This window comes from Seriola lalandi, unplaced genomic scaffold, assembly GCF_002814215.2.
Source record: "Seriola lalandi dorsalis isolate HSWRI2012SDOR001 ecotype SW California unplaced genomic scaffold, Sedor1 jcf7180002052685, whole genome shotgun sequence".
NCBI classification, from domain to species: domain Eukaryota; kingdom Metazoa; phylum Chordata; class Actinopteri; order Carangiformes; family Carangidae; genus Seriola; species Seriola lalandi.
This window is the reverse complement of record NW_019523238.1, coordinates 27,431-40,484: the sequence shown is the minus strand read 5'-3', so window position 1 is coordinate 40,484 and position 13,054 is coordinate 27,431. Positions and strand designations below refer to the sequence as shown.

The 13,054-nt window shown below is 41.7% G+C and overlaps 1 protein-coding gene across 1 annotated transcript; it reads right to left on the bottom strand.

Annotated features, from left to right (window-relative positions):
- Positions 1-2,535: 2,535 nt before the first annotated feature.
- proca1 (protein interacting with cyclin A1) lies at positions 2,536-5,970 on the bottom strand. Its single transcript, XM_023400582.2, has 4 exons — positions 5,442-5,970; positions 5,200-5,332; positions 4,420-4,554; positions 2,536-4,313 (listed from the first exon to the last, which is right to left on the bottom strand). Exons 1-4 carry the CDS (start codon positions 5,968-5,970, stop codon positions 2,576-2,578), a joined length of 2,535 nt encoding a protein of 844 aa, XP_023256350.1. The 3' UTR covers positions 2,536-2,575.
- Positions 5,971-13,054: the final 7,084 nt, after the last annotated feature.

The following is a 13,054-nucleotide window of genomic DNA, read 5'->3' as shown; positions in this document are numbered from 1 at the left end:
CTGAATCACTGGACTAAACTAACAAACTATATATAGAATAGATCAAATTGGCTCCATCTCAAGCTGCTATTGCAGGAAAATGGTGTTTATTGTGACATATAATTATATATTTTTTGCTTTAAGTACATTTTGCTGATAATACCTCTGTACTTTCACTTAAGTAGGATTTTGAATGCAGAACCTTTATTTGTAATTTTGGAATTGGTATTTTAAATTTGCTATTTTCGCTGATATAAAAATTGAATGAAAAAAAGGTTCCCACGTATGTTATATTTTCATTATCTGTGTTGGTGATAACGCATGCACTTCATGGTCACCGTTCAAAAAATGAGGATGAAGAATAAAAATCAAAATTTGTCTGTTTCTAACCAACCGTGTTTTTTCTGTTTTTAATGTACACAGGTGTCCACCATCCTGCTTGCTACCCCCAGTATGACACCAAGCTACTCCTATATCAACCACAGAGCAAAACCCTACCACTGCACCTCTCAGCCCTTTGACTGATCTTCATCCCAGTTACACTCAAGGTAAATTACCTCCAGAAAGTCTGCACTGCACATAAATAACTGTTTTAAAGGTCCCGTATTGTATAAAGTGAGATTTCCATGTCTTGATTATAAACCAGGTCTAGCTTCTATATTAATACTGTGAAAGTATCAAAGCGCTCAGTCCATAGAGAAATGCATGTATTCAGAAACTGAGCCTTAAAACCAGCCATAAGGACTTCCGTAACTTTGTGATGTCACAACAAAGCAGTCACCGCCCTCAGCCATGAAAATGAAAATCTTATAATTAGACTTTTAATGAGACTTTGAGTGGACATGAAATTGCTGTGGAAGTTTGTAAGTTCTCCACCTACTAGCAACTATTAGCCCATGTGTCAGTCTTTAAAAGTGTTAATCATTTTTTTATTCTTGAATAAATCTGATTTTGACATACTAAAGCTACCAACATGAAACATTTTCATTGTTTCATTTCTTATGTAAGCCAAAGTTGTGTAAGCATTGGTGCATAGGGTAGATTTTGTCTATCAAAACCTAAATATATACTGTAGATAAACATGAAACCAATACATTCTCAAAAGTCATAAACTTGCAAGTGAAATGGAAAATTCCTCACTTTCTCCTCCCTCACTGTGAGAAATGGCTTCATCACACATCCACTATGTTAGTCACTTCTGCCACTTATGATTGTGTCTGAATGCCAGGCTCCTTTGAATGCTTGGGTGTCTTCCAAAAACTCTGAGAACTTAAGCATGAAAGTCTGTGCTGTTTCATCATTCCCACTGTTTGCAAGATTTACGATGCAATCTGACGCTGTGCACTATATCTGAAAAACTTTCCTTAAAAATGCATTTTATATGTGTCTAATTTGGACATCTCATTCTTTCAAACTCATCCAGATAAATTCTTCTTAAGCAAGCATGTGAGAGTCAGCTGACCCTGGAGGATTTCAGCCTCTGCACTGGGTGTTACAACCCTCATTGGTGAGAGGTGAAAGTATAATGTGCAAGCAGAGCACCTAATCTGTGTGGAGAATGTGACCCGCCTTAAACCTCACAACAGGGTGGCAGCTATAAGACCAAAGTCCTCAGTCCACTAGAACAAAAGAACACAGTACATAAACTTGCAGCATTTTCTTGGCATGGTTTCTGTGCACAGTATGCAAAGAAATGTTCACAAAAAATTTAAATCAGGTTAAGCAGGTTATGTGTTAAGCCTCTGAGTTTTAGATTTCAAATGTTAATTAAATATTTCCAGCTGAGATAACAAGGGCATGTCCGCACAAAATGATTTTGATGATATTCTATCCATCCTAGCGAGCTGTCATATCTTATCTGAATATATATAATTTCAGATATCTACAAAGCTGATTAAAAGAAAACGCTTTCATACTTTCTTTCCCAAAGTTAGATGATTAAATTGTTACCAACTCATGCCTCTATGCTAAATGCGAAGCTAACGCTAGCAGTTGGTTATCTTAATTAACTCAGCTTAAAGACTGGTAACATCTAGCCTGACTCTGTCCAAAGGTAACATTGCAAGTGTTTATAAAGCTCATTCATTAAAACATCAGATCTAGTTTGTGTAATGTATGCAGAACCCAAAGAGTCAAAAACAATATGTTGCAGTTTGCGTGCTAGCTTCATGTTAAGCATACAGATAAGCAAGTAGCATCAACTTTCTAAGTCTTGGTAAGAAAAGAAAAAAAAGCATATTTCCCATGATGTAAAATTTCTCTTTTGAAATATAAGAATGTTACTTTTATTTAGTTTCTCACTAGATATAAACGGAAGCACTGTGAGATGCATCTATAATCATTCATAAATTTTATTATAGACGTGCAGAACAAAGTATTACAAAACACGATTCTCATATAACAATGAAATGTGATTTCTGTCATTTTCTGTGATTTAAATGCTGAACCAAAGAACATTATACTGTAAATATTTTAATGTACTGTCTTTAAGTCATCATGAAGCAAGTTTATCTGATCAACAGAAGCTAGCCTAGCCAGCTAAGTTGCCTTTTTTTTTAATTTTTAAGCCTATGCTGCTATGCTTTTGCTGCATAGCTCATTGGTGTCTGATAGACAGTGCTGCTTTCCTCCTCTTCTTCCTGGTGAATTGTGCTTTTGCTCTTTCAATAGATAACTGGATTGGGCTCATGGTGGGAGTAACTGAGGTGGTCATGCTGGGCTTTTCAGATCTCTGCAGACTGAGCCCTTCAGGAGTGGTGACTTTGGATGACACGGTTGTAAATGTCATTGGTGTATGTTCAGTTTGTTCAGGGATAGGAACTTGGTCGCTGAGGGCAACAGGCACGGCTTTCTTTCTTGATTTTCTCTGCTGTCTGATTGTCTGCCTGTGTCGTTTTGTACTGATATTAGTTGCGGCTGTTGTAAAAAGCCTCCATTTTCTGTGAGTTTCTATTTTTTCCGTAGGCCAGCTGACCGCAGCAGTCGTTGCCGGGCTGTTCAGTGCACCAGCGTCTGGAGTTGTGAGAATAGTGAGCACATTTTCAGAGCTGTTGTGATAAAATGGATTTTCACCGGAAGGGGGCAAAGCTGTTTTCCTCCTTCTCAGTCGTCTCTCTTTTGACCTTAGCTTTTTCAATACACTGAAGGAAGAGTTCAGAGCTGTAATGCGGGTGACTGTTTTCCCGCCATAAATGTCCAGCCTGTGTGAAACCTGCTGTTCTGTGGTGGGGACCTGTGTTATGGTGGGAGCCCCGGCGAGAGGGATCATTTTCAGATTGTCCACAGAGGAATTTTCGTGGGCTATAGACACAATGGGAGCGGCCCAGCTGACTTTCTTCCTTTTTTTCTTTCCCTCTCTGTCTCCTCTCTCCTTTGACCTGTTCCTTTTGACTTTGGGGATTACAATGGGACTACTGGCTGTGCTGACGACAGGTCGCTCGTCAAAGATTCTCCCAGGGCTTTGTTGCTCAGGTTGATCTGTTGAGGTTACGGTATTGATGCTGGGGACAGAGACGTTGTCGTCTGCTGTGTTCGTTACAAACGCCTCAGAAGGTGGAAGAGGAACATTCTTGATCTTCTTTCTCCTCCCCTTTCTTAGCCCTCTGGATTTTGCTTTATGTGCAACAGAAGTTGTGTTTGATGATGCATAATTTTTTTCTGTCAAGGCATCAGTTTGCGACTCTGCTGGCTTCTTCTGGACTATCGTGGATGACGTAATGGAAACAGTTTCCTTATCCATCGCTGGTTCATCTTTCATGACTTCATTGGAGGGTTCTTCTTTCCTTCCGCGCTCATATTCATTGCCACCGACTCTGTTTGTGTTTCTACTTGACTCTTCATGTTTGTGCGACTGACTGATGAAGTTACTCAGTGCGATGACTTCCCCTGCTTTGTTGCCAGAGGGAGAAACTGCAGCTCCTTCCTCTGCTTTAACACCTGCCTCTGCTTTCAGCTTTCTTTTCCTCCCCTTTCCTTTTCCTTTTTGCTTCTTAGTGGTTTTCTTCTTCTTCCCTGTGTTCTTCCTCTTCTTCTTCTCTGAGCTTTGCGTCTCGTCTTTTTCAGAGTCGGCGGTTGAGCTTTGAGAGGTGGAGACAGTGGCGAGGACCTTGATGAAGTCCTCGGCAGCAGTGACGACGTTTGTGAGTGAAGGCTCTTCAGGGCCTGACATGGTAGACTGAGTCGTAGTCTCCGGTTTCTCTTCTTCCTCACTTTTCTTGGAATCTTCCTTCTTGGGAGGAGCCAACGTCAGCACATCGATGACGTCAATACCACCAAAGTCATACGGAACTGCCTCTTTCAGCACAGCGACGGGGAACTTATCATATCGTTTACACCTAGGAGAGCGAGAACGAAGGGGAGGTGGTGATTTCAGACAGTAATACAGCTCAGTATGCTGCAAAGCTACTTATAAGTTAAACTCCAGAGTTCGCTCATACTTACAGGCCATACCAGTGCCGCTCCGCACACTGTTCTTCATAGGCAAACTCAAAACAAGGCACACCGATAACATTGAAGAAAGCCTGACCGACAACCCTGGAAGATGTGTCATTGACTTTCCTCAGACAGTCTTTCAGCCTGCAGAGTGTGACAGAACAAAAATTCAGTGTTGTTTCACAAAATCATTCAAATGCAAAAGATGTTGATACAGTTTAACCTATGAAAGCAGAGTAACTCCAAAAATTGACAGAGGCATATTTGCTGTGTTTGACTAAATAGCCATACATCCTGGAATAGGCCTATAGCTGCAACTTCAGCAGAAAACAGCTTCACTGAGTTTATTTAAAAAAGATCTAGAGTCTATTAATTGTTACCAATTCATGTTGCTACACATCTGGACAGAATAACAGTCTGAGCTGTTTATTAAACTATAAAACTAAATTTAACATTTGAAAAGTTCAATCTGCATTAACTTTTTATGTGTTCATTAATCTGAGGCTTTTTTAAAGGGTGATGCAAAATATCTCATTTTTATTACCTTCTATATAGTTCTGATTCTTTTATGATTGTGTATCATAATGTTTTCATTTGCTGTCATACTCTTCAAACGGGCTTGATTCATACCATTAGCATCCCAATACACATCATTAAAAACGTGTAATACAGGATGCAGCTGCCTGTTCGCCTCAGCATTTACTGAAACATACCCTAAACACAGAAGTAATACAACATAGTCCAGCTGTACGGTATATATACACACACATATGTCTACGTTTTACTCACGTATTATCGCAGTCACAATGACAGATGGAGTGCCACTTGAAATTAGTGTGGCCATAATTTGAGGAGAAGGCGTGGATGACATGAGGACAGTGGTCATGAGTACGGCAGCAACTGTCCGTCTCTGCAAAGTTTCCTGCGAAGAGGAAGTCACAGTTACTAAGCACACAGTCACATGACACACACAAACAGAATTAACTTAATTTACTTAAAAGTGTTTGTCATGTAAAAGTCATATAACCTACCCAGCTGGTCATAGTTGTCAGCCATGTTACCGGCTCCACACCACAGGGTCCCAGGATAAGTAAACCCTCTCTTGGATCTTTTTAAAACCTTGTTCTGCAGCGCAGAGTCATCGCAGTCGTCCGTCTCCACCCTGTCGCTGCGCCCGGACCTCTGTTTAAACTCCCGGCACATCAGTTTGGCTTCATTCATGCGCGCAAAACGCGTCTCGAGCTGCCGCGCGGCTCTCTGCTCTTTCAGCCCCAACCTGCACTCGTGCATGAAGGACTTCACCTGCATCTGGTTCACAATAACAGAGCAGTTCACGAGCTTGCCGGAGGGGCTGACGACGGAGCGCACCACCTCGGCTCCGTCTGACACCTGGTAGAGGAAATTCTCTCCCACGGTTGACATTTTTGCGCAAAAGGTGCCGTTGAGCATGGAGAACATCTCTTTGCTCTCCTTCTCTGCGTCCAAAGCGCGGCTCAGGAAGTCTCCCTTGACGAAGTTTCTGTCCAGATAAGACAGAAATATGAAGAAGACCGACCACATGATGCGGCGAGTGGCACTTTCAGCACCACGCGTAACGGAGACAGCTCCTCGAGGTTTTCCGGCGCTCTCGAGCAGCCCTCCCACTTTTAAGGCGAAGCTCAAGTGGTGCGATTATTATACGATAAATGGCAACGCTGGGAGGAGTCAGCCGAATTAACCTCTTTAGATGTCCAGCGTGGGTAGTGTATCTTCATCTATTACACAGGGCGCCAGTGCGCACTGAGAGGAAATATAAGCCCATAAAACAGCATGTTAAAAGCCACATAGGGAGAGGAGAGGGTTAATTTGTGGGTGTGTAGCGCATGAACCTCCAGCAACTTTCACTGCAGAGACAGATGACCGCAAGTTACCTCCCAACCCCCTTGGCTCTCACCCCCCAGAAAGTGGAGATTTACTTTGGGAACGCGCATGGAGGAGGTTCTAGCTTGCCCCAGCTTTCCATGGTAACAGGCATGGGGTGATTGTGCCAACCCAGGAGATTGGACATCTTTCAAATGCCACAAAACAGGCACTGAATTGGTGATGACCTTAATCACAAAGCAGGGACAAAACTCTTTCATTGTGGAATGTGGAGAAAGGTTGGCGCTGTCGCACGCAAACCCCACTGACTGACTGAAAGGCCCACGAGACCGTGGCTGATAGCCTACTGAACTGATAGTCGGATTCACACAAAACACATTAAAATAATGGAGGCATCAGCTGCCGGCTTGGCATCCAGGTATCCTGACACGGGCTATCTAACAGTCCTATTAATCAAGTTGAGTTTTACCCTCAGCATCTGTTTTGGCTGTGTTATAAAATATGATTTGTTTTTAATGGGTTTCGCCATGCTAAAATGTGACAAACTAGCTGTATCTAATGTCTAGTCTAACATCGATCAAATATGAATTCCCTGTCAAATTGCTCCAATTATGGTTTCCTCTTCCCTCCCCCAATGGACATGATGTAATGCCTGCACAGACAGAGCATTCCCATTTTGATAGAAGTTAAATATCAGTTGTATCAGTTGTAAATATCATTGTCCAAATTAGGACTGCATCATTGACTCTTGCTGATGATAGTTCCAGGTCATAAATATCCAAAAAGCTCTAAAGCCAGTGAGTACCTCAAATATCATGAGGAGGGTTGTGATGCTGCACTACAATCTTACCTGCAGTCACGCCTGCCACTCAGACTTTGCTTGTTTTTTTCTGAAAGGGAAAGGGAATGGGAGTCATCATTTAAAACATATACTGAAGATATACAGCCGGGTCCATTGGTAATTGTACTCCTGTTAGTTCTGCATGAGCACTATTAACCTTCCGCCACAAACCAAAAATTCCCATACAACATGTATAAAAGAGCCAATGATTCTGTGGAGGCAAAATGGGCAAAATGTGTCAGAGTCCAGTCCCATCAGATGTGTAATTCTTAGTGTTATATGTGGATCCATCTTTAAATGGGATGACCCTTTAAACCTGACCTTTAGTGAACCTGGTAGGCTTTACGAGGTGATCTTATTCTAAAATAGTAGAAAAGGGAGTGTTTACCTTATTCACCACTTATGTTGTTTTGTAATGTAGTTTGAAAATGGATATGCACCATTCTGGATCTGACCCGTAGTACAGTGTATTTGTAGTGTCTTGTAAGCCTATGTACACTGGGCACTATGCAGGAAAAACAGGCTTTCATTCAGTCATTAATGTATCAGCAGCTGCACTTCATATCATTGACTCAGTGAGGAAAAGTTTCATGCATTAAATTACTGCAGATCGGTGTCTGACCCATGTGGGCTGAAGTGTGACCTTTTTTGGCAAAATCTCACTAAAATCTCATTTTGAGTTCAGAAAATGATGCACAGCTGTGCACCTACGAACAACTGACTGTTCCCCAGAGAAAAGAAAAACCTCTTGTCAGGTTGGGTTTCTAATCAGCCCAGTGTTTTGTCACATGGCTGGTCTTACTCAGAGCTCTAGAGGCGGAGATCCAGCCTACTCAAGGCACTGAAATCGGATTGTTGGAAGGCGGAGAGAAATGATGTAAAATCACCAGACGCAACATTCGACCAGATCTTCAGAGAGGGGGGCGAAAAGTTTCTCATGAATTACAGTTCTCAGTGGAGGGGGGATTTAGAGCAAATAGAGGCTAATCATCCTGCTGTTCACCAGGACATATCTGGACTCAACTAACACCACACAGTGAAGCAGAAAGGTGGCACTTAATAAAAAATGTATTGTAATGATTCCTGCTGCGAAAGACTCCTTTTGTTTGCTGTTGTCCACAGACGGGTCAGCAGCTGCAGAACATCGCCCCCCGAAGGAGCTTAGGAGTCAGTGTCCGTCTGTGAGCTCCGTGCTTCATCCTGATGTGTTTGCATAGTGCAAAAATGATTCTCACAAGTTAGTGAATGCAGTTACCTCATCAACGTAAATGCTATTAATCTGTATGAAATGTGCTACAAATAGGGCAACACCTTACTTCAAGACTTTATAAGTAGTATATAAACATTTAATAAATGGTGTAACACGCTCCAATGTAATTGTAAGCAGATGTAAGTGTTTATTAATGCTTTTGGGCACCCATAAATGAAGCCTGGTGTTTAATGAATGACAATATAGTAAAACACAGTTGTAGTGTGTGTTCTTAGCCTGGCCAGATCAACATCCTTGGGGCAAAAATTTGTTGTTGGTTGGGCCCCCATTCATTCATTCATTCATTCAATGCTCGGAGCTTCATAAACCAAATTCCAACCTACCTCAACTGCCTTGAGACACACATACCTCAAAGCTCTCTGTGTGTGTTTTGGGTGAACGGACCCTTTAAGGCGGCTGTAACGTGAAAGGAGTCGCTCATAGTTTTTTAGTGTCTTGCAGCTCATTGTTTTACTTTTACAGCCCTCAGATTTACTGTTTGATTCACTCTCACTGCCCCTCAACAGATCATTTAAACAAGACTCCAAATGGATGCTAATGTTGCTCCATGTCTGCTTTGGTTTGTAAATAAGCACCCGTTTGCCATAAGGTGATGATAGTCTATTTTGTGTTTACAGCTTCTTTACGCTGCCCCCAAGTGGACAAAACATTTGTTATTGCAGGTTTAATCATCTCTCCATAAAATACTTCAATGACTTCTTAAATCACCATGAGCTCAAACAGCAGAATCATGTTAATATGGTTCATATCTGATCTGATTAATTACCTTGTTCTTGTGCATGTGCAAAACTGTAAAAGAAAGCACGTCAGCATTCCAGTGTAACATCTACTGTAAGTTCATTCGGTTTAAGATACACATAAATCAAAACTGTGGGAAAGTAGAGTTACTGTTGGCAGAAAAGTGAACACCCAGTCTTGAGCTCAGCTTGAACTCTGTTGCACAAAACCGGGGTGAAATTTCAGATATGAGTTTATTTGATGACAGTAATAATCTTTGCAGTCTGAGAACTGGGAGATATACAGTGAGACTGTAGATTTTGTTTCTCCCGCAGTGAACACGATGGCAACCTGAGCTTGTGTAGACACCGGTCCTCTGGTGATCGTAAACATCTGAAGGTAAAAGCCTGAAGACAGCAGCTCTGAGCAGCATTTAGAATAACAACCTGAGACCTGCATGAGAGAAAATGTGTACCTTAAACAGGATCTTTAGTCACACTTCATTCAGTCCAATGTTGATATTCAATTATTTTCAGGTGACTACAGTGTTGGCTTTGTTTTTGGTGCACAGTCTGCACAGATGCAACCAAAGAAACAAGTGACTCATCCTGAAAGACATATGTTTAGTTTTTTGACTGAAATCAAAATAGAGTTTTTGGGATGGCTGTAGTGTATAAAAAATTCATGTTAACAGCAATCACAGACATACAAGTCAAACGTATTTAGCCATGTTTTACAGCTGGGGCCTCAGAGAAACTAATTTATATTTGATATGAGAAATTTTCATTAGAGAAATGCTCATAAAATTTAAGTAAGTATCAAACTGATAAAAAAGATGTTGAGACAAGACGGTGACAAGTAACAGATTGCTTTTTGGTAACTGTAGTAACTGTTAAAAAAGGCAATGTAATTGAACAGGTATTCCATCTGCCTTTTGAGTATCCAAAACCTATCACATGTAGGCTTGAAAAAAGGTTGTAATTTGAGGACAATTAATAGCAAACCTCTGATCACAATATTTATGAGATTTGATTTATTGTAGCAGCAATAGTGAAAGTTATGCAGTTTAACTGTTTACTGTATTATGTCATATATTGCTTTTGGGAAATTGGCTTGGTTTCTTTAATCAGATCATCCAAATCATATTTTATTTTTGACCCTCTCTTGTGGGTAAACTGTGCCAACCCAGTGCTCTTTCAGTGGATTAAGACTAATAATCAAAATGAGTCTCGAACAGACTTGAGAGAAAGATTCACAAAGACATGTTGACTCCTATTGTCAACATATCAGCATTATCATTACACAGCATTATCACCATCATCAACATCTTAAAAATGTAATCTGATCTGTCCCTCCTAAACAAATACTATAATACTGAAGTACTTCATTACTGGTACCAGTAGTACTAGAGCCATGACTCCTGTATCTGTATTCAGAAAGAAGAACACAGGCAGATGAAATGAACTCACACAAAACTGTATTTACATATTTACAAAAAATAATAGATGCACAAGGGGTGAGGGGTGAGGGGTGGGAAAAGGGAATGGAGGGGGGGGGGTAAGGTAAGGAGGGGGAAAGGGGAACGGGTTGGGGGTATCAGGAAGAGGGATGTTGTGCTGTAGCGAACCCCTGTTCTTCCTCCTCATTGTGTTTAATGTTTGTCTCCTCCAGCTCCTTCTGAGCCAGTTTCTCCTCCAGCTCTGCCTCCACCACTCTCCTGCTCCAGTCCTCCTCTCTCTGAACCAGCTGCTGCAGGCTCACCTCCAGTGCTCCACACCTGGCCTTCCACCCCTCCTCTCTGCTCTCCAGCTCAGCCTCCCTCTGAGCGAGCAGGGCCAGGACGTCAATGTGGGCCTTTGTGCGAGCCTGTCTTTTCTTGATGGTTCTTTTGAGCAGCCAGTCTTTCTGACGGACCTCCTCTCGGAGCTGGCTCTCCACCTGCCTCCATTCAGTTTGCTGCATGTTCATTTTGTCCTTCTGACTCTTGTGCTCCTCCTTGTTTTTAATCTTTGTCTCCTCCAGCTCTGCCTCCACCACTCTCCTGCTCCAGTCCTCCTCTCTCTGAACCAGCTCCTGCAGGCTCACCTCCAGTGCTCCACACCTGGCCTTCCACCCCTCCTCTCTGCTCTCCAGCTCAGCCTCCCTCTGAGCGAGCAGGGCCAGGACGTCAATGTGGGCCTTTGTGCGAGCCTGCCTTTTCTTGATGGTTTTTTTGAGGAGCTGGTCTTTCTGACGGACCTCCTCTTGGAGCTGGCTCTCCACCTGCCTCCATTCACTTTGCTGAAGGTCCATTTTGTCCTTCAGAGACTTGTTCTCCTCCTTTAGAGACTTGATCTCGTTGATAGCAGAGAGCAGGGCGTCTCTGAGGCCCTGTACCACAGCATTTTGCTGCTCAGGGTACAGCGGCACTGTAGCCGGCCTGTAATGAGCAGGGAGGTACAGGGCAGCACCAAACTGCTGCGTCCCAAAGGACTGAAAAATAGAAACATACATGTAGTTCATGTTTAAAACTCCCGTTCCACCTTAACACAACCTCTACACTTACTTTTACAGTTGAATCTACATTAGTCTAAGGACAGGACAACAGACAGCAAAAATACTGTCTTTCTTAATGGGCCTTTCTGAAAATGAGAAACTGTTAAAATTGTGATGCATTGACTCAACAAACTGTTGAAGCTTTAGACAAAATGTTTCTCCAGGTGAAATGAGAAAATCTTACCTGGTGTCTTTGTCGGTTCATCTCAGCTCTGAGAAGAGCCTTAACAGTGACAAAGAGCAGTTTGTGTTTCACAGATGAAGTTGGACTTGAAACTGCTGAAGGCGTTTCTGATGAAACAGTTCACGATATAACAAGGAGACAAAGATATACAGTAGATATGTTTTACAGATGGATTACAAAGGGTTTGTGTTGAAGCAAGTGTGCAGTTCAGTGTGCAGGGTGGAAATGAAGAGTCTCTGCAGGTGCAGGTTCCATTGAACATTCTGATGTCAGTTCTACAGTCATGATGTCACAGAACATTATCATTGAGAGTTCTAGACCATCAAGGTTCTAACAAAAGCTCTTCATGGTACTTTACAACTAACTAATGAGGTTATAGTAAAAGCACTGTTTGTTCAATAAGTTCAAGCCAGAAAAACATAGTTTGAGCCTGTGGGGAAGTTGAGCCACTCCTTGTTTCTAGGAAACCATAGACATAATTTGTCATGTGATCACATACTTTTGAAGAGTCATCAGTTTTATCAATTTGTGATGGAGAGGCCCATGGAAGAAGTCATTAACCATTTTAAGTTCACAAAACTGTTTTTAGCAGTCCAAAGTATTTTTTCATGTTCAAGGAATTGTGATTCTTGTGTTTGAAAAATTACAGAGAAATTTAAAAACAAAAATCTCACTTGTTAGTGCTTTAGGAAGTTACAATATGAGGCTATACTGTTAGCCTGACATTAGCTCTAAACTGCGGGATGACACAAGTTTGATTCCTGGACTTTGATGCAGCTGCACATCCTGTAAATCCAACTGTTCTCTTAAACCTGAGTCGACACAATGAGCTGTTTTCTGAATATTTTCTATTTTTATGTTGCGTGAGGCCTGTATGACAAAATTAACAACATATACAACGATGAGAGGTCAGCAGTGTTTAGTGTTAAGTTCATCACCGTTGTTGCTGCTTTGAGCGAGTCATTCAGATGGTGCATGTGTGTATGGTTTTGTTAAAGAAGTGCCCTTCGTCAGGTTTTGTTTGCAGTGTTTCAGTTTGACATAGAAGTGAGATGTCCAGCTCCAAGTGTTTTGTCTTATTTGGCTTGTGTGTTGAGTTTTGACACAATGGGCCAAATTTTGCGTGTGTAAGCATTCGCAAAAAACTGTATTGTTAGTTAACGTCACGAAATGTCTTTGCATGTTGCCTGATGATCAGTGTTAAAATGCAACATTGCTCTTATAGAACAAATCTACT

What these genes read in the sequence shown, in the direction of transcription:
- proca1 (XM_023400582.2), bottom strand. Translation starts at nt 5,970, where the DNA reads ATGTGGTCGGTCTTCTTCATATTTCTGTCTTATCTGGACAGAAACTTC. An exon ending in TGACAACTATGACCAGCTGG is followed by an intron (nt 5,333 to 5,441) that starts GTAGGTTATATG and finishes TCCTCTTCGCAG; the next exon opens with GAAACTTTGCAGAGACGGAC. An exon ending in CATTGTGACTGCGATAATAC is followed by an intron (nt 4,555 to 5,199) that starts GTGAGTAAAACG and finishes CACACTCTGCAG; the next exon opens with GCTGAAAGACTGTCTGAGGA.